This window comes from Hippopotamus amphibius, chromosome 4 (genome assembly GCF_030028045.1).
Source record: "Hippopotamus amphibius kiboko isolate mHipAmp2 chromosome 4, mHipAmp2.hap2, whole genome shotgun sequence".
NCBI classification, from domain to species: Eukaryota; Metazoa; Chordata; class Mammalia; order Artiodactyla; family Hippopotamidae; genus Hippopotamus; species Hippopotamus amphibius.
The window spans coordinates 157,447,966-157,473,354 of record NC_080189.1 but is presented as its reverse complement, the minus strand read 5'-3'; the positions used below and the strand labels follow the sequence as shown (position 1 = coordinate 157,473,354).

The following is a 25,389-nucleotide window of genomic DNA, read 5'->3' as shown; positions in this document are numbered from 1 at the left end:
TAAATAGTCTGTCTGAAATGGATCCAAATAAGGCCTACAACACTACAATTAGCTTTATCTTAAATTTTTACATTCTGTTACTGCCCCTCTACTTCTCTCACTTCACTTCTCTTTTATTTCTTGCAATTTATTTGTTGGAGAAACTGGGCTATGTGTCACACAGAACTGTCCAGAGACTGAATTTTGCTAAATACAAACATGTTCTTTGGTCTTTTGTATTTCCTGGCTTCTCTGGGGTGGTCTCCAACCTTTTTGGCACCAGGGACCGGTTTCCTGGAAGACAATTTTTCCAAAGACAGTGGGGAGGGGGGAGGGGGGAGGGGTGGTGGTTCAGGCGGTTATGCCAGCGATGGGGAGCAGCAGATGAAGCTTTGTTCGCTTCCCTGCCACTCACCACCTGCTATGCGGCCCAGGGCTTGGGGACCCCTGCTCTAGAGGTTTGATCATCAATTTTGGGAAGAGCGGGTGAGACTAATTCCTAGATGGGGTTGTATTCTTCCATTATGAGACACATATTTGTCTCTTTTTATGGTGTTTGCAGCCTTTGATGATCAATGCCTAGATCCATTAACTCATTAGTTGTTTAAAAAAAATGGTGACAAAATTTTTGTATCATGTTTTCACAAAGTGAGGCCCTCAGGGGTGAGTGATGTGTATTTGGTTGTCTCATCCCAAACCAAATGACCCCAGACTGCTATGCTTACTGAAGTTGTACTTTTAACGTGAATCGTTTTTCCGTATCTCCCTTATCGGTAATCACTTACTTATGCTTTCAGTACGTCCTTGCCACTAAACGGCTCATCTTTTTGATCTGTTGCTTCTAATCTGCTCTATCAACTGAAACCAGACAATTAAGCTCTCTGTCATGATACACGTAAAATAATAAAGACCAGAGGGTCCGCGTATCAGGTATGGGCATAAGCTTTAGTACAAAGACTTAGTGATTAATTTCTGAGTTCTTGGCTATGTCTGCTATTCAAGGTTAACTGGCCTCTGGAATTAGCCTGAACTAGTCAGTTTTTCCTGTATAAGCTTTCTAGTTCCAAGGGCGACACGACACACATTATTTCAGAGCCTATAGGGATTTTTTCCCCTTTGTTCCTTTGTTGAATCCCAGAGCCTAGAATACTGCTTAGTGTATTTTGATTAGGACTGTAAAGAACCAGTGAAAAATAAGTGAATAACAATACACTCTAAGTTTGTGTTTCTGTATATAAATCACTTTCCATGGTGACAGTGAGTGAATTTTCCTAAAGCTATTTATACAGTGTTATTTGTTGGCCTAGCATTCCAAGGGCCTCCACTGCCCACTAATCTTTCTGACAGCATAGCCTTCTTACTGTACTTTCCACTTTCCTTCCTGTGTCTATGTGTCCATCTATACCACTTTCCACCCCTACACTCACAGAATTACTTCTCATTTTGCCACTGAATTCCACCATCTGTGTTTCAAAACACACACCAAATCCCATTTTCTCAGTTAAACGTTCTTTACTCTTTAGCCTGTACTAACCCCACAATTCTCTACGCAATTACAGTAAGATGCTCCTTTGAGGAAATAACTTGCCACACGTTGGGCACCAAATAGATGTCAGCAAATAAAAGCGAAGAGTTCACAGTGGAGAAAGTTGGGAACAAGAGATGAAAGGATGAAAAGCATTTGAGTTATTTTAACTATATCTCTTAGAGACAGAATTAAATTAGATTTAAATAAAATGTGTATAAATTAAATGCATCTCTAAGCCTTCCCACCAGAGAGTATCCTTAATGAAAGAGGCCTATAAATTCACATCCCTAGTAGTTTTGGGGAGGAGCTGGGCCCCTAAACATCTGGGTTATTCTGGGCCTTTAGACATCTCCTGGCATCACCAGATACCCCAGGAAACATGCCTACCTGAGTTCGAGAAGGACTGAGAAAAATCCATGTACCCAAAGTTTATAACAGGAAAAGATCACTACTTTAGTTCCCAAATTCACAGCACACTGTGTCTTCAAGTAAGCTTGGCAACTGGGAACTCCAGACTAGCCTGTGTCTTACAAGCAGGGGTGTCCAGCATCCTCCTGCAAAGGCCCCAGCATCACAAGGTGGGCCTAAGAAGATGGGCTTTCCAGGTAAGAGATTAAAAATAAGAAAGAGAGAGAGAGAGCAAAAATCATCATTTTCAGGCTGGGGAGGAGAGTTTGAGAATAAAATAGATATCATCCCTTCATCCAGTCAAGTACTGAAGAAGGCTCAGACACCTTTCCTCCTAACAGTCTATTTAGACTTGCACTGGCCACACTTTCAGTGCTTACAGAGCTCTGGAAATATGGCTAGTGTGACCAAGGAGTATTAAAAGCATATTAAATTTTAAAAACTGACACTCGATTCAGTTTTTCAAAAGTCTTTCAAAAGCATGTTTGGAATAAGCTATTATGAATCTACTTTTCCAACTGCAAATTTTATGAAATCTAAATACAGATTATTTCCAATGAAAACGGAGCACCCTGAGATGAGCTGTAAATCAGAAATGCACTCCAGATTTCAGTCATCCAAAAATACGTAAGATATCTCAATTCTTAAAATTTAGAAATTACATGTTGAAATAATATTCAGTTATACCAGGTAAATAAAAAATACTATTGGGTCAAAAAACATTGTTAAAATTAATTTTACCTACTTCTTGTTACTTAAAAAATATGGCCATTGGAAAGTATAAAATTAATATGACTTGCATTATCTTTCTATTGGACAGCACTTTATTTAGACAAAGCCCTCAAAAGAAGAATCTCTTTTTAAAAGAAAGTACATAGCTTTCCACTCCCCAAACTTCCTACTGACCATTCAAAAAAGGATTTAGCATTCTATCTACAAACCAGTATGAAATCCTTTGTGTGAAACCAATACATAGCGCGTTTCAATTGCTTGGGGTATTTTCTAAATGCAAATAGTTATCCATCCCAATTACAGTCAAATGTTCTGCACTAATTCTTCTGGAGACTATATTCTTGATAAGAGGCTTCAGATCTAGGTTTCCTTTGTGTGAGTTTCCACCCACTGAGTCTAGGAAACTATAGACCTCCCTGGTCTGGGGTTTTCATATTGGCACCAAGAAGTTCAGGAATAGCCCGTAGGTCAGCAGCAGGGCCAGCAAAGACCCCTATTTCATGCAGCGTGCAGTGAGGCAGGGTGGCAGAGCCGTTAAGAGACTGGGCTCTAAAACCAGACTTGGTGCATTCAAACCTAAACTCTGCCCAGTACCAGCTGATCTCGTGCAAGTTACCTATCCCATGTGCTTAAATTTCCTCATCTGAAAATGGGAATTAAAACAGCATCTACCTAATAGGTTTTAAAAATTAAATGAGGTTAACACAAATAAGGTGCCTAGATTAGAGCTGGGCTTCTAATTAGAGCTCATCATGCACAGTTACTGAGGAACGGTCAAGGATGACGGCAGTCAGCAGGAGTCCACTGTAATCTTGACTTGTTTTGGTCCCTGAACTTGCTTGTTCTCCTATAATTAACCTGCATTACACCTAGGATTAGACAGTTGTAGATCTCACAACAAACCAATTATCAGTCTGCGATGGCCACTTTCTGTGTAGGTGGCTACATTAACTCAAAAACAAATATCCAAAATTAACAGTCTTGTCTTCAAAATTTTAGGGATGGAAAGATATGATAAACTTTCATATTTTGAAAGGATAGATTCCTATTAGGACATCTCACTAATGCTAGAACATCCTCGCACATCTTGGCACTACACTCATGCCAACCCAGCATCACAGGTTCTTACCCTCTTCAACACCAACCCCCTTCAGGATTCTTTGCAGAGGCCTCTGCAGGTAGATGCTTGAATTCTGATACTCATGAGACTAGGTCAATGACGGACACTGAAACAATTCCACCAAATGCTTAACGAAGCATAGACATACATCTAAGGCTGCCATCAGAAACGTTAGAGGGAATCAAGTCAGCCCTAAACAAGCATTTGGGCTTTTTAAAAATAATAATACTAATAATAATTAAAAAAAAAAACTTCTCTTCCCTACTTATGATCATTCTCTGCTTTTGGCATGGCAGAAGCAAAATATAATTAGCAGCATGAGTAATCAGCTGGTGACCAGATGGCAAGGATGAAGGACAACACCTAAGGAGGAGGTGCAAATGGAAACAGCAGGTGTCTAACCAACATGTCTGGGGAACGTCAATGCCATCAGGTCACGTCATCCTGTGAATTCGGCCATCCACATGCATAGGTTAAAGACAGAAACAAACAGCAATAGACTTCCCACTGCCACTCCGGAAAGCAGAGCTGGAGGGGGCCTTCGATGTGACCACCCACCCATGCCCATCCAGCCACCTCTGCAACCAGTACCTGTAACAGACACTGTCAGTGCAGGGGTTGTGAACCCTGACAATGACAAAAACGTGCTGAAAGTGGGATCGGATGTTTTTCGGGCTGAATGGCTGTGCTCCAGGCTCTTGGAAAACAATTGTTACGATATCGTTTCCAATGTGCCGCTTCCGTAGGAGCTAAAAGAAAACAGAAGCAAAAGATATAAATGACAATGCTCTGCTTTTTCCTCCCCGATTCCCTTATGTAACTGTGTTTTAAACATTCATTATTAATCAGTACATATTAGGGGAGGTAATCTACACAGTTATTGTCAATATTTTAGCATGTCTTTTCATTCCCTCCAAGGAAGAATATGGAAATAAATATTTGAAAATTTGCATAAAATACATAGTCCATTCAAAGAGATCTAACCAATCTCTAGCATATTACGCCAAGTTCTAGCACCTCCAAATCCTCAGTTTCCATAACAACAGTTTTGTTCCATTTTCATATAAGAAAGAAACTTGCCATAGGGAAGATTTTTTTTTTGATGAGAATGGCTGAAGTAATTACAACGCAATTTATGTTCTGATTTAATTAGCTTCATTTAAAGAAATGTGGCTAAGGTGTTTTCAGATAATACTTTTTGTGGCACAAGCTGGGAATGCAGAAATTAATATTTCAGAACGTTCTAACAGTTTTAAAGCGGGTTAAATTTCAGGTGTAAATAGCTTCTTTAATTACAGTGAAAGCTGCTTAAGACCACCTTCTGTTTCACATTAAATGGTGTTTTGGAAAGGTGGCTTTGAAATTCAGGCACTCCAAATCATCCTAGGTCAGTGCCTCTCTAGGAGGGGGTTATTAGATAGTTTAACTCAACCCTGAAGAAAAACTGAACAAAATTTATATTACTCATATTTATTACAAGAAGGCTCCTACCTGGAGGAAAACAACTAAACATGACATTTATACAAACTATCCATCAGACATAAGCTTGTATCTACAAACCTTTTTAAAAAAATTCTCCAGTGACTTTAACTTACACAGATTACATACCAGTAAATTCAATGTTTGAGTATTGGCTACCAGCTGGGAGAAACAACAGCCTATTAGATTAGGGCTGAGAATTGGGAGTTAGAATGTTCGGGAAATGTACTTTTAACCTTAGGAATTTTAAAGCATCCCGAAATATCTTCTAATGAGGCTGTTCATTTCTAAACATGCTATATTATTAGATGTTACAGAAATAAAGGCTGCTCTGTATTGATTGCTATAAAAAATATACCCGTTATCAAAGATTATTAATCTACTCAGGATCTTGAACACATCAAACTCAAATATAATCTGTCTATGCATATGCCATCCCTGCATAGATGTCATTGTCTTTTTGAGGCAATGTCATTCTTCTTTCAAAATATGGCTTGATATGTAATGTTACTGTCTTACTAAAGGACCCAAACAGAAATAAATCCATCTATCCATCTCGCATTATATACAATGAAAAAAAAAAAGACAGTACCTATAAACCAAATTATACAAAAAGGTTTTAAAAGACATGCTCTTTCTGGTTTTTCCAAGCATAACGTAATCTATGTAGAAGAAGTAAATTCTTTAGCTAGAGAATTAAAATTTCTTAATATGTAGAATACCAATTATTCTTTCATTATGATTTAGGACCACAATACTTTTGCCTTGATTGGACCCCAAATTAAATAATTTAAGATAGCTGTCCACTTAAATGTCAACTCACTCAGCTCAGCACTTTAACTCATTTAGTGGGATATACAACTGAAACTTCTTACTAAATTTTTTACCCCCACTCCCCCACGTTACATTTCTCTGCTGAGTAATCAGGTAGAATACGCCTTCCTCTCCCCTTTAAAGGTCATTTGTTAATGTTTTTAAATTCTCTCTACTGTCTGGTCAGAATGAGTTTGGTATATTTTTCTTAGCATGGTGTTTTCCTCTAAGAAATCTAGAACTTGGCATTTGCATAAAACAAACTGTCAATAAACTCCAGATCGGGGAATTTATTTTAAAATAGGTTTATTTCAGGCTTATTTGTTTCAATAGCTGATTCATTGCTTTGCTTCCTATTTTTGATTACTTTGGTAATCATAAGAGGCAAGATTTTGTTGCTGACCTGTGCGATGTAATCAAACCTAAAGTGACGACGTGTTAGATCTGATCACGTTTTGTTAAATTCTGTGAAAGAGGATGTGATTCATTCTGTAGCTGGCCTGTGTTCTGTTAGGACAACAACGGACAATAACAAAATCGATGTCCGTTTCAAGGTCAGAAGTGATACTAGACTGCTGTGTTTATAACAGCTGTTGAAAGGAGAGTCTGTTAGTTCTCTTGGTTCTTTTAAGTTTCAGTTTGGTATCATTTGTTTTAAAATATTTTTTAAAAACAACAACTACCACATACTCTTTAAAACAATACTGCCAGTTTCCCTCTTGCTCTGTAACCATCTGCCATTTCTTAGTTTTCACGTTTTATCATCTCACAGACTACATTTTAGGAACAGGCACCGTGCTCGTAGATCTTTTTAAAAGAAACTCTGTGTGCGAGGTACACAAATGCGATTGTTACTTATGCCGTCCCCTGAAGAACACATTAAGAAAACACACTTTTCTGAGGTCCTGCTGACATTTATTTTGATTCTTCTCCAAGTTAATAGAGGAAACCTTTGAAATCTAAAATGAAACATCAGTACTTTCCTGCTTTGTACACTGGCCTCTTGAGATGAAACTTCACCCACTCCTGTGTTCTGTGCGACCCCGCAGAGTCCTCTAATCATCGTGATTTCAACTTGTTCTTTTCAGATGTCAGGAAAACCTCAGTCCACGTGGGTGAAAAGCAAATGATTAATTCACAAAGCCATCCAGCTGGCTGTTCACCTAGAATTTGTGTCTCTTCATTTGTTTTCAGCTCCTATGCTATTCCTTACTTCCACAAAGTACAAAGCTTCCTGCTGCTGTGACAGGTGCAACATTAAATTCTGGTTTAAGATTTTACAAACTTGCTACTTAGGCTTCTGGAGGAAATGAAAGGAGGGCAGATGACACAAGGATCTCTTACCTGTTGCTTGTTGTTAGGCGTGTATGGCAGCATGGTGGAAACATGGAACATGATCTCATAGTCTTTGTATGTTGTGTACAGAGAATGCGTTCCCGTGGAGTCCGCTACAGTGAAAAACCAAAACCAAAACAAAAACATGAGGCAACTGTAGTAGGAAAAACAGTTCATTTAAGAGATCTCAAAAAAAAAAAAAAAAAAAAGGGAAATGGTTTAGGATAAAGAGACCCTAGACAAGGTATAGTACAAGAGTTTGTACCCATTTTTTGTGACCAATCCCCCTTGGCAGTCTAGAAGCCTATGGATTCCTTATCAGAATATTTATAAATGCGCAAGATAAAATACACAAGATTTCAACAGACTGCAAAATACCGCTATCAAAATAATTTTTAAATGATATAATAGCATAAGATCTGTATAACAAGTTTTAGCAGTTGGTCTAATAACTACTATAATTTTGACACAGCGAACTGCATAAGCAGTATCTTGACATGCCTCCAACAACAAACAATACAATATGAAGACACCTGCATTTTCCATTGGCGATAAAAATCACAGGTAGAGCTTATACTACTGTGGTTTGCTGCCTGCATTCACAACTGAAAGAAATGCTAAATTTCTATTGGGGTCAGTGAAGATAAATGTAAAATTATTTCCCATCCAATTTCACTGAACCCTGAATTCCGTCCACAGACTTCAAGTTCAGAACATCTTCTCCAATACTTCTGACTCAAGCAAGAGAACCATTTTGTTCTTAACAAATACATGGAAACTTCACAAGATTGTGACACTGAAGAACAAAGGTATTATAGCAATGCCCAACAACTTAAGACTGTGTTTTGCTCTCACTTTCCTTAATGAAGAAAAACAACCTCAGCCCCCTTAATCATTAACAAATCAATGTGCTCATAAATACCTGGAAACCAAAGGGAATTATTAACTGTCCAACTGAAGGGGAATATCTTTAGACTTGAAGTACCTGAACTTGCAGGTGGCAAAATAAACAGGAGTGCATTCATTTTGGGTAAACTCAATCCTCCACCAAACATGTTGCTGAGGAGCAAATAAATACTTTACAGCATTTTAGAGAATGGCGCTGCAAAACAAAGCCTCTGGCATGTACCAAAAGGAAGTAGTTCTCAAACTGGAGTGTGCGTGGAGTCGGCTGCAGAGCTGCTTAAAAGGGAGCTTTCCACCCCCACCCCCAGAAATACTGCTCCGTAGGTGTGGGGCTGGGCAGAAGAATCTATTTTAATAAACACCCCCAGGGGACCGAATGCAGTAACTGCACTGCCCTTAGGCGCTGCTCCAAGAATAGACCATAAGGAGGTTTGCAGAGAGGTGTTAGGATGTTCTAGAGCCCCGAGTTTCAACCTTGAGATTCTTGGAGGATCTTAATTTTGAAGAGGGCATAAAATGCAAAGGGTTTTAAAAACAAGATAAATGTGGAATAAAGTAAAGGCCACTTTTGAAAAACTGCAAAAATGCGTACCAACAGGTAACTCCCGAGAAAAATATCTTCTAAATGTTAATGACCACTACCACAAAAAACTACAAATTACTACAATAAATCACTGACCTACTTAAGACAGACCCTGAGTATGAAGAAGGTATCTATTGCTAAGGACCCTTGCTATAAATACCTCTAGAACTGATCTGCACATTTTACATCTTTCAAGTCAATGTGTCAGCTATGATGAGTACTTACATGTGTTTCAGGTCAATTTTTGGCAAAACTAATGAGCTAGAAAGATTATCATCCAGGGTTCATGTATTACATTTTGCTTTATATGTCTTTCTAATTCTAAAGGTATTACTACCAGGAAAGAAAATAGAAGTAAGATAACCACGAAGATAATTTGTTTTCTATTTCCTGTCCTTTCTCTCCTTCCTATGCTTGCCTCATTTTATTCAATTGATGCTTCACGACCAGTCTTCTTCTGGGGACTTTAAAAAACCCCAGCTTTGCTGATAATTTTAAACAGTCTGGAAACAGTTTCAAAAGTTTTAGTAATGAAACTAGGGCCAAAAAAATGAAATTTTCTTTTCTGAGAAGAAAGGAATCCCCAAATCCTGAAATTACTGTGTACATAATAGAATTGCTAAACTTTACCAGAGAGAATATAAAACGAATGTTTGTTATATTCTCTAAAGAATAAGGCATCTAATGTTATTATTATATTTTTAGTGACCTTGAGACCATGAAATACTTAACAGAATGAAAATCAGGAAGATGACCGTAGGTGAAAAAAATGACAAAAATCTTTTTTTCTCTGGTTGAAAATAATATATATTGAGTAATTTCTAAATGGAAAGTATGCTTATAGAAGAGGGATAAGAAGATAATGTTCCTTCATATTTGTATGGAGCTTTAAAAGTTAAAAAATAAATTCAGGCATCTTACAGGTCACCTTGATAATCATGTGATTTGCCTCCAAATTATACTGCCAGCGAGTGGTGTATATCCACTAATAAGGTCAGCCCTCTACACTAAGTCATAGAAGGTAAAATTTCTAATATTCAAACTAGATGATAAGAAGACACTGAATAATTGAGGAATGACAAGAATATTCTTCTCAGCTGCTGTGAAAAGGTATAGATAAGTGATAATATCCTACATTAGGCACTTCTATTTGAAGATAGTATGAATAGGTTAATAAGTTTGTAGAAGCAGTTTCAGATACGGTCAATGTCATATTCATCCTTGACTTCTGGCTCAACTCTTTTGCTTTCAGGGGACTAAAACTTGGATGATAAGGGTGGATGTGTAGCAATCTGAATCGGGAAAAAGTAATTTGGTTTTTATATAACCACTTTCTGGTCACTAACAGATACATCTGAGTTCAGAAAAGCTAGATAAAGGAAAACAAGCCTAAGCAATTTGATGTGGGGGAAGTTCCTAGTTTTAAATACTTATGAATACAAGGAGAAAAGCAATCTCATGAATTAAATGTATGTAGACTGATAAAGTCAACAGAATGAAGAAAGCTTAAGCTCAGTTTATGAATGTCCTCACCACTACAGAACACATCAAATGCAGAACAAAATCGCAGACAGGTTGTGGATGTCATTATTACCCATAGTTTGAAATACTATAATAGTCAGCCGGCTGCTGGGGACCATCCACTTAAGACCCCAGATCTCCCTGGTACGCAAGCTGGCCTCGGGGTCTGGGGATGCAGAGGTCAACGCTCGGGAGCACAGCCAGGCACAAGTACTGACATCTGGAACCCTGGCACGCCTCTGTCCTTGTAGCACTAGTTCACCCACTCAGGAATGAAATATTTGGGAAAGTCAAGAATCCCCCCTGCTCTGGCATCTACCACATTTACTCATATTTTTTCCATATACCGTTAAGCACGGTCAGGCGGGGGGTTACTTTACATCACTGAGGATAGGATCAAGGAGAGTCTGTAATACTGCCCTTTGCCATGACAGGAGAACTCACACTGTGTCAGTTCAAGGAATGCGCACGTGTGCGTACGTATGTGCTTGGGACTTAAAATCACTAACATATTATGAGAAAAGGATAAGCGATAATGTGGGGCGGGTACTTAGGAATCAGTCAGTACTATTTTCTACCTACTGAGCACTTTGCAAGATAGCTGCAATTACCTGGATTCCTGGAAGTAAGAAGACCTGAATTCCAATACCTCCAGCATCATTTGCTAAATGGCCACAAACAAGTCACTTCACCTCTCTGCCCCTCAATATTCTTCTCACTGTTGTGAGGACTGAACGAAACTGTGTGCTATGAAAGTACGAGCCCATAGAAGATGCTCAAGAAATGTGTTGATCAGAGCTTAGAATTTTGTGCAGTTAAGATAAAAAGTGTAGCTGCCTTAAACAGGGCCTTTTACATATTTTAATGTCTTTGCCAACTGTGTCTCAGTAACACTCAAAGGCAAAAACCTTATACTATAACACAGCTCAAAGTTAAGGAGGTGAAAAAAGGAAACTTTTCTTCATTCGTCAGTCTCTAGAACTCCAAATAGTTCTTTGCATGTGTGAAGCATTTAAATAATGCTAGTTTTATTCCTTTCTTTATCAAAGGTTAAATATTCCAAATAAAGAAGGGTTTATTTTCTTTATGAAAAGTCTTACATCTCCTCTAAGACCCTGAATCTCCACGATCTATATAACACTGCTAAAAAATGGGGGAAGCCACAAGCATTCATTAACACTGCAGCAAATCAATGAGGGCAGAGCTTTGAAGGAATGCTTTTCAAAGGGTTTCTAAGTCTCCTACGTGCTGACTTGACAAACGTGCCTCACTCAGGAAATAATTTCCCAAATAATAACCCATACACACAGCTTTAAGTGAGGGTGGTCTCCAGCTTTCAAATAACAGACTGCTTGGTGGGAAGCTTAATTTTGTATTTACTGTAGTGTGAGGAAATGGTAGTTATCTAGAGGTTATGCCATCCAAATAAAGAATCAAAAAGAGGAGAAAAAAATTCACTCCTGAAAGTTTCTTCACTGCAGAACTGCTCCAAGCCCTGACACACCTGTAGCTTGTTTGCTGGAAATCCTTATTTCTGAGGTGGGAAATTGGACTTTGTATGGAAAATTGGGAAAAGGAAGAAATGGTCAGTTAGACAGTTCCATCAATCCTTCCTTTCCTGAGCCTCTCATTTACCAAAGTACTAAAATCTGATTATAATTGTAATACGTGACAAGTGGAGCTGTCTCATGAGATGGCTTGGGTATTTTTAGCCCAAGGGCTGTAGAGAGGGGAAGACACAGTGACAAGGCAGAGCTCTGGGCTTCACTGTACCTAATTCTGCACTTACGCTTTCTCTGAATATGTCATTAACCATAACAACAGGATCTATTCTTCCTCCTTAATGCTAACTAGCTGCCTAAACTTGGGCACATGAGTTAATCTAAAGAAGCCAATTCTGTAGAATGGAGATAACTGGCGTCTAGCAGAGTCTGCGGGGATTAAATGAGATGACATATAAAAAGTGTCTGGGACTTTCGCTTCTGGCCATAACAGGACTTGCTCTCCCATTGTAAATAAACAGAAAAATTGACAAAATATCTGAAACAACTTTTTTTCAGACATTTTACAATAGCCAGCACTAGACAGTGATTCCCCGAGAAAAAAGTATCAAAGAAGGTGAGCCCTATGATCCCACCCAACTTTCTACCTGGAGGTACTTTTCAAAACTATGGCACAGAGCAGGGATTTGAAGAGGGGAGCCAAAACGTGCTGCAGGTCTGGAAGGCTGAGGTGGCTGATATTTGCTGGGCAGAATACCAAAGAAGAGGACACTATACAGTGTAGGAGGCTCAGAAATCTATCCAGGGGTTCCCTTGAGCCTTGGGCTGATTATTAAGCTGCAGGAGCACAGAGTGCGGTTCCAAAAGCCAGGGCAAGAAAAACCATCAGGGTAATGTACACCATGGTGCCTACAGTTAATAACACTGTATTTCATAAATGAAAGTTGCTGAGAGAGTAGATCTTAAAAGTTCTCATCACAAGAAAATAAAATTGTGTAACTAGGTATGGTGATAGGTGTTAACTAGACTTACTTTAGTGATCATTTTGGGATATATACATGTACAAATACTGAATCATTATGTTGTACACCCAAAACTAATGTAGCGTTATATGTCAATCATACCTCAATTTAAAAAAAAAGAAAAGAAAAGAAAAACTATTGGGGAAATGACAACTACCAGAGATTTGTCAGCCAAACAATTCTCACAGTTCACACAGTGCTGGAAGGCATTCAAGTTCTGACTGGCCACAGCAGAGATACCTCACTGAATATGAAGGTATTCAGGTGCCTTAGTAGGAGGGCTAAATTAGCCAGAGACTAAAGGCTATTCCAGGTATGCTTTTAAAAATCCTAAGAACAAGATTCACAAAGATGAAGCTGTTCTGTAACTAACTTAATTGCCCACCAAAATAAAACAACATGCTTTAAAGAAGATAACAAAATCCAGATCCTCAATGATGAAACATACACAATGTCCACTATCCAGTCAAAAATAACCAGACAGATGAAGCAGTAAAATGTAACTCAAAAGCAAGAGAAATTGGTAGTTGCATTGTCTGCCTGAGTTCACCATGCTGTAAATACTAAGAGCACCACAACAAACCAAGCTTCAGTTGTAGGCCTATAATTGCTATGAGAAAATCATATTGATATCAGATAAGACATATTAAATTTTTAAGCCCCCCCCCCCAAAAAAAAAGAGACCCCACATGACAAGGATGATGGAATTAGCACACAAACACTTTAAAACAGCCCTTATAAATATGTTCAAGGCTTTAAAGGAGGACGTGAATCTAATGAGAAGACTATGGAAAATGTATTAAAAAAAAAAAAAAAGAAAGAAAGAAAGAAAGGAAAGAGAAGAAAAGAAAAGAAAGGAAAACCCAAATGTAACTTCTGGACCTGAAAAATCACAAAATTTGAAATGAAAATTTCACTAGATTGGATAACAGCAGATTAAGACACCATGGAAGAAAATAAAAAATACATTGAACTTGAATACATTAATTGGAATTATCCAAACACAAGCATATAGGGAAAAATAAAGTTTAAAATTCAAATCACAACTAGTAAATGACCTAATATATGTCTAACTGGAGATTCAGAAGGGGAAAGGTGCAGAAAAATTAAAAAATGAGTTTCTCAAAAAATATTTTAATTTGATGAAGCCTACGAATCCACAGATCCAAGTGACAACTACACTGTCACATGGAGAGGGAGTGATCCGTTAGGAACACATGTTCTAGAAAGCATTCTCTCTTTTTAAGGATTATTGAAAGAGTTTCCTAACACAACGTAAAGTCAGGTAAGATGTGGTGAGATTATCTCATGGTACACAGAACAAAGTCTCATCTCTGGGACTTCCTAGGTGGCACAGTGGGTAAGAATCTGCCTGCCAATGCAGGGGACACAGGTTCGATCCCTGCCCCAGGAAGATACCACATGCCATGGAGCAACTAAGCCCGTGCACCACAACTATTGAGCCTGCGCTCTAGAGCCCGTGAGCCACAACTATTGAGTCCATGTGCCACAACTACTGAAGCCCATGCACCTAGAGCCCGTGCTCTGCAACAAGAGAGGCCACTGCAACGAGAAGCCCGCACACCACAATGAAGAGTAGCCCCCGCTTGCTGCAACTAGAGAAAGCCCATGTGCAGCAACAAAGACCCAACACAGCCAATAAAGTAAATACATTTATTTATATATATAAAAAAAAGGTCTCATCTATGGGTGTGTCATGGCCAGTAGGAGGCTGCTGGGGAGTGCAGAGGCGGGCTGATCCCTATTTCTGTGGTCTGTTATTGTTTAATAGCCGTTTAAGTGATGAGGCTAATGGTTCCTTCCAGCTTGGAGTAAGAGAGATAAATACGCACACTGTCTTCTTCAGGCTTTAGAGTGGAAACACTTTCCTACTTTTCATTCGCTTTAGGAAACGTGACCCTCTGAAAGGACAGAAAAGGAAACTGAACCCTCCTTCTCAGGAGCTATGCCTCAGAAGGTTATAAGGAGCCTTGAAGGAGAGTAGTTCAGTGAAAAGGAACCCTTCCCTGATGAATGTATTACATTCCTGAAAATTGTGCCATTAGAGGCAGCTGGCTGATCCGGGCCTTTGCAGTTATTAGGATACAGGGGCAAAAGGTGCAAAGTGCTTACTTTGCTTATTCCACTGCCTTACTCAATGCCACACTGCTTACGTATGGCCTTGCTGTACATTTCTCACATTGCCCTTCATCATTAGGAGATGGCTGGGACCATGTAAATACACAGTAATCCCACTACTGGGCATATACCCAGAGAAAACCATAATCCAAAAAGATACATGTACCATAATGTTCATTGCAGCACTATTTACAATAGCCAGGACATGGAAGCAACCTAAATGCCCATCAACAGATGAATGGATAAAGAAGATGTGGCACATATATACAATGGAATATTACTCAGCCATAAAAAGGAATGAAATTGAACTATATGTAATGAGGTGGATAGACCTAGAGACTGTCATACAGAGCGAAGTAAGCCAGAAAGAGGAAAACAAATACCATATGCTAACTCATATATATGGAATCTGAAGAAATGGTACTGATGAACCCAGTGACAGGGCAAGAGTGGAGATACAGATGTAGAGAATGGACTTGAGGACACAGGGCTGGGGTGGGGGGCGAAGGGGAAGCTGGGACAAAGTGAGAGAGTAGCATAGACATATATACACTACCAACTGTAAAATAGGTAGCTAGTGGGAAATTGCTGTATAACAAAGGGAGATCAACTTGATGATGGGTGATGCCTTAGAGGGCCAGGACAGGGAGGCAGGGAGGGAGTCACAGGAGGGAGGGGATATGGGGATACATGTATAAATACAGCTGATTCACTTTGGTGTACCTCAAAAACTGGTACAAGAGTGTAAAGCAAATACATTCCAATAAAGAGCTTAAAAATAAATAAATAATCACTCTTACCAACTCCCAATCTGGCCATTCATTGATAGAATCAAGATGCTTATTACATTCTCCTCCTAGACCCTTTTAATAGCTCTTTGTGGTGATTATAACTTACATAACACAACAAATCAGACAACGTGAATGAATTACAGAGTAAATGTCAGAATATCTTGATAAAAAGAGTTTAAGGGCATACTGAGACTTAACATTTTATGCAGTTGCAAGCAGAATATGGAACGTTAAAATAATATTTAAGAGTCTAGGCTATTTATGGTTTTTCATAGGCTCTCCTGTATGTCGTTTCCAAGTTGGCAACAGCAAAACCATGGCAACAGGAAATTCTTCCCTGCAGTGGAGTTTATGAATGCTTTTCTGTTTTCATGACTCACCTCCTTATTTAATTTCCTGTATAGAAAATACAAGCAATTACTATAGACTGCAATACAGTTGTGCTAATCCAAAGACCCTCTCAAAGAAAAACAGGTCACAGGTGTCTATGGATGGATTTCGAGATAAAATTTAAAATTGCCTCCATACAGACACACAGCAGAAGTCAACATATTCTAGATACTTGAGAACCTCTTTTATTAGCCACCTGGAGAATGGTCCTGGACAAACCTGTGTGTTCATGAGCTGTAGCTAAACAGACTGTGGCACTATTGTGCTTTTCATCCACACATTTTATGAGCCAAACTAATACCAGAGCTAAGAAGCCTATTTGCTTAGAGATTACGTTAGACTATGGACAATAATAACAAAATAAATAAAAATACCTCTAGATATTAAAATATAAAAATGATTAAGAAAACCATACAATGGCTGACTACACAGATACACACAAGGGTTATGAAATGAGTTAATGAGAGTCAAAAATTCTAGGGCTCGCAACCAGATGGTTATAAGTTGCAGGAGTTTTTAATCACTCTAATGTTCTAATTACGGTGAAATTGATGCAACACTCTCCAGGAGCATTTCTGCATGATCTCCATCCACTGCTTTCTACCTTCCACACTTCTGATGTCACTGTATTTTTACAGTCTAACCCTTGCTACTTTGATTATGGTCTTCAATCGTTTCAGAGCCACAACTACCCTCCCTGGCTTCCTCTCCCCCATCACCAGCAGTTTTCTACAGTTAGTGGCAATGTTGTTTTACAGGCAACTTAGCAGGCGAACATCAACACAGCAGGAGGACTGTAAGCCTGGAAGGAGGGTACAAGTGATTTCTTACTTTTGGTGTCAAGCTGCGCACGATACTTCTCAAATCCTTTGAGCCGAACGCGTTCTCCCAACAGCTGGAGGAATTCCTCAAAGGCGGGGCCGGCTGCTTCATTGTTGTACATCTCTTCCTCCGTGCTCTGTCCAGCTTTGCAGTACATGATGCCTACTTTCTGCTGATAGTTCAGCTGTGGAGGCAGGTGATACAATGCATATAAATATAGGCAGACCCACTCTGCCCACTTAAATGCTAATAAGTCCTGTAGTGCATTCGCCCAGCAAGTAGCTAAGCTCTTTCTTTTCTTGAAACCCTTCTGCTTTCCTTCTTTCCCTTTTAAAAGGGGAAGCCTTAAGAATTTAAAAGTGAAGGTCTACTTTACAAAAGGTACTTTTTTTTTTACAGTGAAGTACCGTTGTTTTACAACATTGTATTAGTTTCAGGTGTACAGCAAAGTGATGCAGTTATACACACACATACACACACACATTTTTTTTAGATTCCTCTCCCTTATAGGTTATTACAAAATATTGAGTATAGTTCCCTGCGCTATACAGTAGGTCCTTGTTGGTTATCTATTTTATATATAGTAGTATGTATATGTTAACCCCAAACTCCTAATTTATCCCTTCCCTGCTTCCCTCTTTGGTAACCGAAAGTTTATTTTCTATGTCTGTGGGTCTATTTTTGTTTACAAAAGATATTTTAAACTGTTTTGCACTAAAGGCCCATTAAAGTTCTTATAAAATCTTGTGGGGGGTGGGGTAAAATTGGAAAAGACATCTCCCAATGCTATTCTTTCAATATATTACGTTATAAACCTTGGTTACATCTTTGTGACAGCACTAGCATCATCAACCCTGTCCTTTTCAAATATTTTTCTTAAAGATGAGTACCTGGATAGAAACTTTAAAAGGGGCCACATGATGGCAAATCAGCTAGTGGTAAACAGTCCTTCCTCAAACACAGTTAAAACAAAGCATTCAAGAAATTTAAATATCACATTAATCAAAACACTTACTCATCACTGAAAAGTCTAGTCGTTCTGTAAACAAACTTTAAACCTGAATTAGTCATTTAACAATAAATGAGTTTTCAATATTAAAATTTAGAATTTTAGTTCTCCAGTGAAATCAGGTCCATCCATACCACTTAGGCCTGTTTGCAGAGTGGCACTGCAACCACTGCATCAGTAAATTTTATCTCATAAAAGGAAAGGGGGAAGAGAAGAGGCAAAATGTTAATAGCTGACATTTATTGAACAGCCACTGTCTGCCAGTCACTGTTTAGTGTTTGACTTAAATTAGCTTACCGTCACAGACACCTACAAAGCAAATATTACCCCTGTTTGACAGATACGCAAAGAGAAGGTTAGAAAAGGGAAAAGCAAGTAACTGGCCCAGTAGGGAGAGAAACAAGATCATAAATTGTCAGCCCTGTGATTCGGCTCTATTAATACTACCAGCACTCAACCAGGCGTGTCTTGCTCTGTTTCTGTCACTGCAACATATGTCCATAGCCCCTTATTTGCAATTCCACAGTGGAAAGGTAAAAACCCAATTTAAGCAAATACACTTGGCAGCAAAACTTGACATGAGCTGACAGCAATACTTTTTAATTCATTCCTCTTTCTGTGAATATTCATATTTTTGGGAGATATTAACGTATCTGATTGCGGGCTGCTGCTCCAGTTCCCGCCGGGACCATTACTCCGTGTTGCATGCGTGTTATTATCCTCCTAAACCTGGACCTTCCTTAATTCTGAAACATATTCAGCTCCTATTGTTTTACACAAGGGACTGTGAACCTGACTCTTTTCAACTTCTTAAACCTAATGGTTCAGAATGGTGATAACTAGGTGTCATCAGGGAACTAACTCCTGCTTGCTTCCCCCGCTTCACTGCAGGCTAACGAGTCGACAAGGAAGGTTCAGCAGCTTCTACATGACCCATAGAAATGAGAGCTCCTTAGGAGTGCTATAATTCTGCAGACTGACTCTACTTTACTCTGCCTACTCCCATGAGTGGAAGGCAAAGTTCCAGATCTGAAACTTGCTAATAACTGGATATACCGATGTTGGAATCTTTTTAAAACAGCATACAACCTTGCTTTATTGCTAGTTCATTTTCATTATTAACAGAAACACATTTAGGATTTAGTTCATTTTTTGTATGCCATATGCAATTAAGAAAAAACAAAAGGAAAGAAAGAAAGAAAAAAAAAAGGCAGAGTAAAACCTACCACATAACCACTGGCAGCTGGTCCCCTTCAAAGGTCTGAATGTGACTAATGCTTAAAGGGGAACTCCCACAGGTAGCGATTTCATCTTGGCTTTAGAATTTAGCTGAGTATCCTATTAGGTCTCAACAAATAAGAAAGTAGTGGTAGGCTCTATGTCTGTTACAAAAGAAGTCCTTAATACAGCCAGATCCTTTACTCTCTCCCTGCAGGGAGAGCTATCAAAGAAAGGAAGCAATCTGGAGAAAGGAAGGAGCTTGGAGTTATTTGCTCTTTGGCTCTGTGCCTCCCAGATCAGCCTTCTCAGGCAACAATGTAAAACAAAAGTCACCCTGTTCAGTGGAGAGCACAGCAGTGACACTGGATTTGTGGGTGGCTTTTTCAACTTCTTAGATAAAGCCCTAAGATTTCACTGGGCAACATTCAAAAGGATTCATTTATATATATGAAAAAAGAGTTCACTTCAGAGAGAAGATAAGTAAGGAAACTTCCCCTAAACCACTGGGAAAAGCAGAATGCAAGGACAATGAGACAGAGTGCTGCCTTCTTTTGACAAATTTCTCATACTCTAGTGAACTCCACCTGCAGACAGGAGAACGGACTGGTGTTTGCTGGTTGTGAAAGGAAGGCTCTTTTAAGAGGATTAGGAAATCTGTTAGAATGTCAAATTTCCTCTGGTTTGAAACGGTGGCAAATGTCAATGCTCTATCCTCGAAGGTGACACTATGACTGTATCCTTGTTTCTGCTGCAATGAAGTCAAGGTAGGTGGGTGTTCTCTGAACTCAGGCTCCTAGAATCTCTAGTGAGCAACCTTGTTCTCTGCCCAGAATATGACAAGTGGTTAAGGAGGAGTTACGTAAGTGTAATAAGGAATATTTCAAGAGAAAGAACAAATGGAAATGGAGTTAGAGCTATGGTTTCGGGGTTTTGAATTGTTATGAGGTTATATAATACAGCATTTCTTTTTTTTTTTTTGAGACACACAAAAACGTCTGTATGGGTTTATGTATATGAATATACAATACTTCCCTGTCATGCTCAAAATAGAGTCATGATGATGCCAGAAGCCACCTGGGAAACAAGCTGGGTTTATCCACTGTTTAGGATTCTGCTTTTGGATGATTGTGGAGTCATGCTGTACAGTTCCATGCCTGCATATCGAATGTTCACACGGAGCACTGATGGAAGTGTTTGGACACTCGACAAATGTTTGCATTGTAAAAAGTGATGATGGTCCATCCAACAGGACTTAGGTCCTGTTTGAGATGAAAGTCTTGAATCTTAATAAGGAAAAGTGTCTTTCAACACACACCAAAAGTGACGCTGGGCTTCCACAGCTGGCAACCAACAGTACACAAAAACTGTTCTTCCTCTCATAAAATAGGCACTTCAACACAGAGGCAAAGAAAAAGGTACTGCAAGGTCTGACTTACGCAGCCTTGAGTTCCTGGAAAGATGGGTGATAAAGTCAGAGCCCTCCACCGGTAGAAACAGGGCTGAATAACCAAGTTCTTAGAGACCTCTTAAGAAGTTCTGCATTTTCACCTCTTCTTTCCTGATATCACAGCTTAGCCGAAGGCCACTGGGGGCAGCCAGACCATGAGGACAACTCAGTTCTTCCTTTCTTACAAAATCTTTTAAATTGTCTGATTTAATCCAGAGATTTAAAACAGTCACCACGAGGTATTTCATTGTCCAGCAGCTCTCAAAGTGTGGGCCATGAGCCCTTGAGGGATGCCTGAGCTTTGTTTCGGACAAAGTTAATTGGAAATAGTTTGATCCTTTCAGTTCTTCCTTTTAAACACTGGTAAGTCTTATCAGAGGAGCATTTAATTTGAGGATAATTTTGCCCCATTATTGAAGCAAAGTCATTCCGAGATTTCACCCAACGCCATGTGAACTAAATATGAGGTTTTCCAGAATGCCTGGTGGGAGGAGAAACTATTCTCAGCCAAGGATAGGTCTGAGGATTTGCCCCCCTCAATCTTAGGGTGGTTCTTACCCTGGCCACAAATAGTTTCCTCAAATACATGCACTTTTCAGTACTCAGCTCTGCAAATCCATCTCCCTGGACTCACATCTCAGTCTCCACTCAGGGAGACCCCTGGGGCTTCAGCTGGGTGCCCCTCCCGGCACCGCAGCCTGGAAACTCTCTTCAGGTAGAAAGTTGGTGCGATCTTGCTGTTCGTTTGGTTCCCACCTTCCCAGAAGTTATTGTCCTTTGTTGCCTGACATCCAATGGCATAAAAACCAATGTTGCATTGTTTTGCCTAGTTTTTAAAAGTTGTTTCAGATAGGAAAGTAAATCTAGTCCCTCTCCTTTAATCTTGGCTGGAAATAGAAATCTGTCTCCATTTTAAAGTCAACTACTGGTATACACTTTCTTAACAGTAAACTGCATCCATTTGAGGCATACAGTTTAATGATTTCTAATAAACCTCTATCCAGTCAAAATACAGAACATGTCTATCACCCCGAGTTTCCTGGTTCTCATTTGCTGTCCATCCTATTCTAGTTCTGGCATCAACTAACAGTCTCAGACAATCACTGTTCTATTTTTTTTCCACTGTAAATTGGTTTGCCTACATGTTAAAAGAATTATTTTTGCTGAATAAAATTCCTAGTGAGAGTTCTTCTCTTTCAGCATTCTAGAAACGCAGCTTCCACCTTTTCTTTATGCTTTATAGCTCAGGAAACAGTTACTTTTAATCCAATTGTCTGTTTTACTGTTCTTTGAAGGTATTTTTTCCTCCGGCTCTTTTTAAGATTTTCTCTTTTTCTTTTAATGTCATCAATTTTCACTATGATGGGCCTACATCTGATTTTCTTTGTATTTATCCTGCTTACAGTAAGTAGACAGAGCTCCTTGATTCTGTCTTAATTTGTGTTTCATCAGCTTGGGAAATTTCTCTACCAGTATTTCTTTATACATCAATTGTGTCCCAAAATATTGCTTTAAATTCTCTTCTCCTCCTGGGAATTCCATTACATACATGTATTTCACTGTGGCCCACATATCTTTTAGGCACTTTTCTGTATTTCTCATGTTTTCTTATCTATATTCTTCAGTTAAAAGTTTTCTGGTAACTTCAATTCATCAATTTTCTCTTCTGCTGTGTCTAATGTGCTCTCTAACCCATCTGCTGAGATTTTAACTTTTTGTTTTTTCATTTCTAGAATTTCAATTTGATTTTTTAAAAACAAATCCAAGATCTCCAGTGACCCTTGATCTCTACTTTTTATTTCTGTAACCCTCATGAAATCAATGAAAACTCTGATCTGTCATCTTTGTATCTGCAGCTTTTTGCTATACTTAAGCCCCAAGCCTCTTACAAATCAGCAAATGTCCAAGGAAAAAAGTGCTGCAGGATGATTTAATTTTGATGAATCCAAATTTATCAATTATTTCTTTTCTACACCAAGTTTTTGGTGTTATATCTAAGAACTCTTCACCAATCCTTAGGTCCCCCAAATTTTGTTTTTATCAAAAATTTTTATACTTTTACATTCAACCTATGACCCATTTGAATAAATTTCTGTATAATGTATGATGTTTAGGTCAAGTTCATTATTTTGCCTATGTAATTGTCCCAGCACCTTTGTTTGAAAAGCCTATCCTTCCTCCACTGAATGTTTTTAGAGTTTAGTCAGAAAAATCAGTTGGATATATTTGTATGGAGCTATTTCCGGTTTTTCTATTCTGTTCCATTGATCCATGCATCGATCCTTCCAATAAGATACAGTCTTGATTACTGTAGTTATACCAATATAATATGTCTTGAAATCACACAGAATGATTTCTCTGACTTTATTCTTCTTTCAAAACTGTTTTGGCTATTCTAGTTCCTTTGCCTTTCAATATAAACTTCAGAATGACCCTGTCTACAATTTCAAAAAATCTTGCTGGGATCTTGACATCGATTGTGTTAAACTGATGTCAATTAGGGGAGAACTGACATCATTAATACGCTGAGTCTTTCAATCCATGTACATGGTATGTCTCTTCATTTTATTTAAGCCTTCTTTGATTTTTTTTCATCAGTGTTTTATAGTTTTCAGCATACAAGTCCTGAACACGTTTTGTTAGGTATATACTCAACTATTTCATTTTTTACTGAAAGACTGTAAATGGTATTGTATTTTATTCTCAGTTTCCACATGTTCATTAAAAGAGACCCAACTGATATTTGTGAGCTGATGTTGAATCATACACCCTTGCTGAACACACCTTGCAGTTCTAGAAAGTTTCTGTAGATTCCTTGGGGTATTGTACATAGACTATCATGTCACTTGACTTAGGGACAGTTTTATATTTTCCTTTCCTTTATCCGTACGCCTTTTATTTCCTTTTCTTGCCTTCTTGTACTGACTAGAACTTCTAGTGCTATGTTGAGCAGCAACAGTGACTGTGTACATCCTTGCCTTGTTACCACTAAGGCGTTCATCAGCTATGATGTAAGCTGTAGGGTTTTGGTAAGTGTTTTTAATCAAGTTGAGGAAGTTCCTCTCTGTTTCAGTTCTTATGATGAGTGACTACTATGTCATTCCTTATCCCAAGTTCCCCAGCCAACCTGCTTCCTTCTTTCCAACTTTCAGGTTCATGTTTGCTTCCTATACAGTATACAAGGTTTTTAGCTGTACTTAGCGGGAAGAATAGGGAAAAATTATACCTACTCCATACTTCCAAAAGCAAAAGTCCAAATTTATTTTTAAAAAAACATTTTGTCCAGTGTTTCTGGCTCTTCTCCGTGGGTGGGCTGGTCTGAGACAAGTTACTCTGCCGTTACTGGACCTGAAGACCTTGGTAATGTTTTCAAATCCTCATGACTCACATCAATAGCATTTACCTTGGGCTTGTTCCTCATAAACATGATAACAGTTTTAACTACTTCCTGAAGATTTATCCCTGTATCCTCCAAAAAGTATGACAAAGAGACTGGAAAAATTCAGCGTTGGGAGCAAAAACATGCTATTTAGAAAATTTATCCTCATCAGAATTTACTAACAAAAATCAAATTGCTTTAAAAAATGACATATGGATACTGGGTAGGAAAATCATTTAAAAAAAATCTGACAGAGATGCTGTCAAAATTATTTATATACATGTGCACTGACAGATTCTAATCTATTTTTATCTTTGGCATAATGTAAAAGAAATATTCCATATACACACACGCACAATAATCTTATCTAATAATATGTTGTGCAAAAGTTCTCACAAAAATAGAAAGCTTCATACTGGGTATTAAAATGATGATTTACATACTTGTATTGATTTGACATTAAGATGAATTTCAATTACATAGGAAAAGGCTCTTCATTCCAGCATTGTTTGTATAGGAAAAGAATGGAATCCATCTAAACTTCCATTAATAGAGAAACTAATGAAATAAACTATGGTCCAGCAACAAAACAGAATATTATGCAGCCATAAAAACAATGGGAAAGCTTTCCATGTAGTGACATAGAAAGATCTCCAAAATATATCACTAAGTGAAAAAGCAAATGTCTAGAGCATGCTATATTTTGTATAAGAAAAAGGGAATTAAGACTACATATGCACATTTGGTGTATCTACAAAGAAACATAGGAACACATAAGAAAACAATAAAAGTGGTAACTACAGGGGAGAAGAGAGGTGAGGGATAGGAACAGGGTGGAAATGGGATCCCTCAATGTAAACACTTTGATTTTTGGATCATTTGACGATATTTGCTGCTTGAGAAAAGTCCTGTGGGAACGAAACTAGCTTAACTTTTTATTTTACAGCTGAATTTAAAGCACAATTCACAGTTTAAAATCAAGAAGACTGAAATATCTGCAGTTAGTTCCTCTTTTTCGAGTGTGAACCTAAGAATCCTCACTGCAGGTCTTAGCTATGCCGAGCTCCTTCAACTGCAAAGTGCAAACCTACCCAGCCAAACCTCTTCCGGATACTACTGTCAGTCATGTTAATCATAAATCTTACCACTGGAAACGACTCCATCCAGTCACCCACCCTAGCCTCAGCCAGGCAAAAAGGCATGGATGAGCCTGTGCAGAGTAATCATTACTTATGCACAGAAGGGACAAAGTGACCAATACCA

General features: G+C 38.6%; 1 protein-coding gene across 12 annotated transcripts in view; it reads right to left on the bottom strand.

Annotated features, from left to right (window-relative positions):
* SIPA1L1 (signal induced proliferation associated 1 like 1) overlaps positions 1-25,389 on the bottom strand; it is a 443,906-nt gene that overhangs the window by 81,062 nt on the left and 337,455 nt on the right. For all 12 annotated transcript variants that reach the window (XM_057730455.1, XM_057730457.1, XM_057730458.1 and 9 more), the window contains 3 exons: positions 17,080-17,254; positions 7,404-7,507; positions 4,359-4,516 (listed from right to left, as the gene is read on the bottom strand). In XM_057730455.1, the coding sequence (XP_057586438.1) occupies positions 4,359-4,516; positions 7,404-7,507; positions 17,080-17,254 (437 nt within the window). The remainder of the gene's footprint in view (positions 1-4,358; positions 4,517-7,403; positions 7,508-17,079; positions 17,255-25,389) is intronic.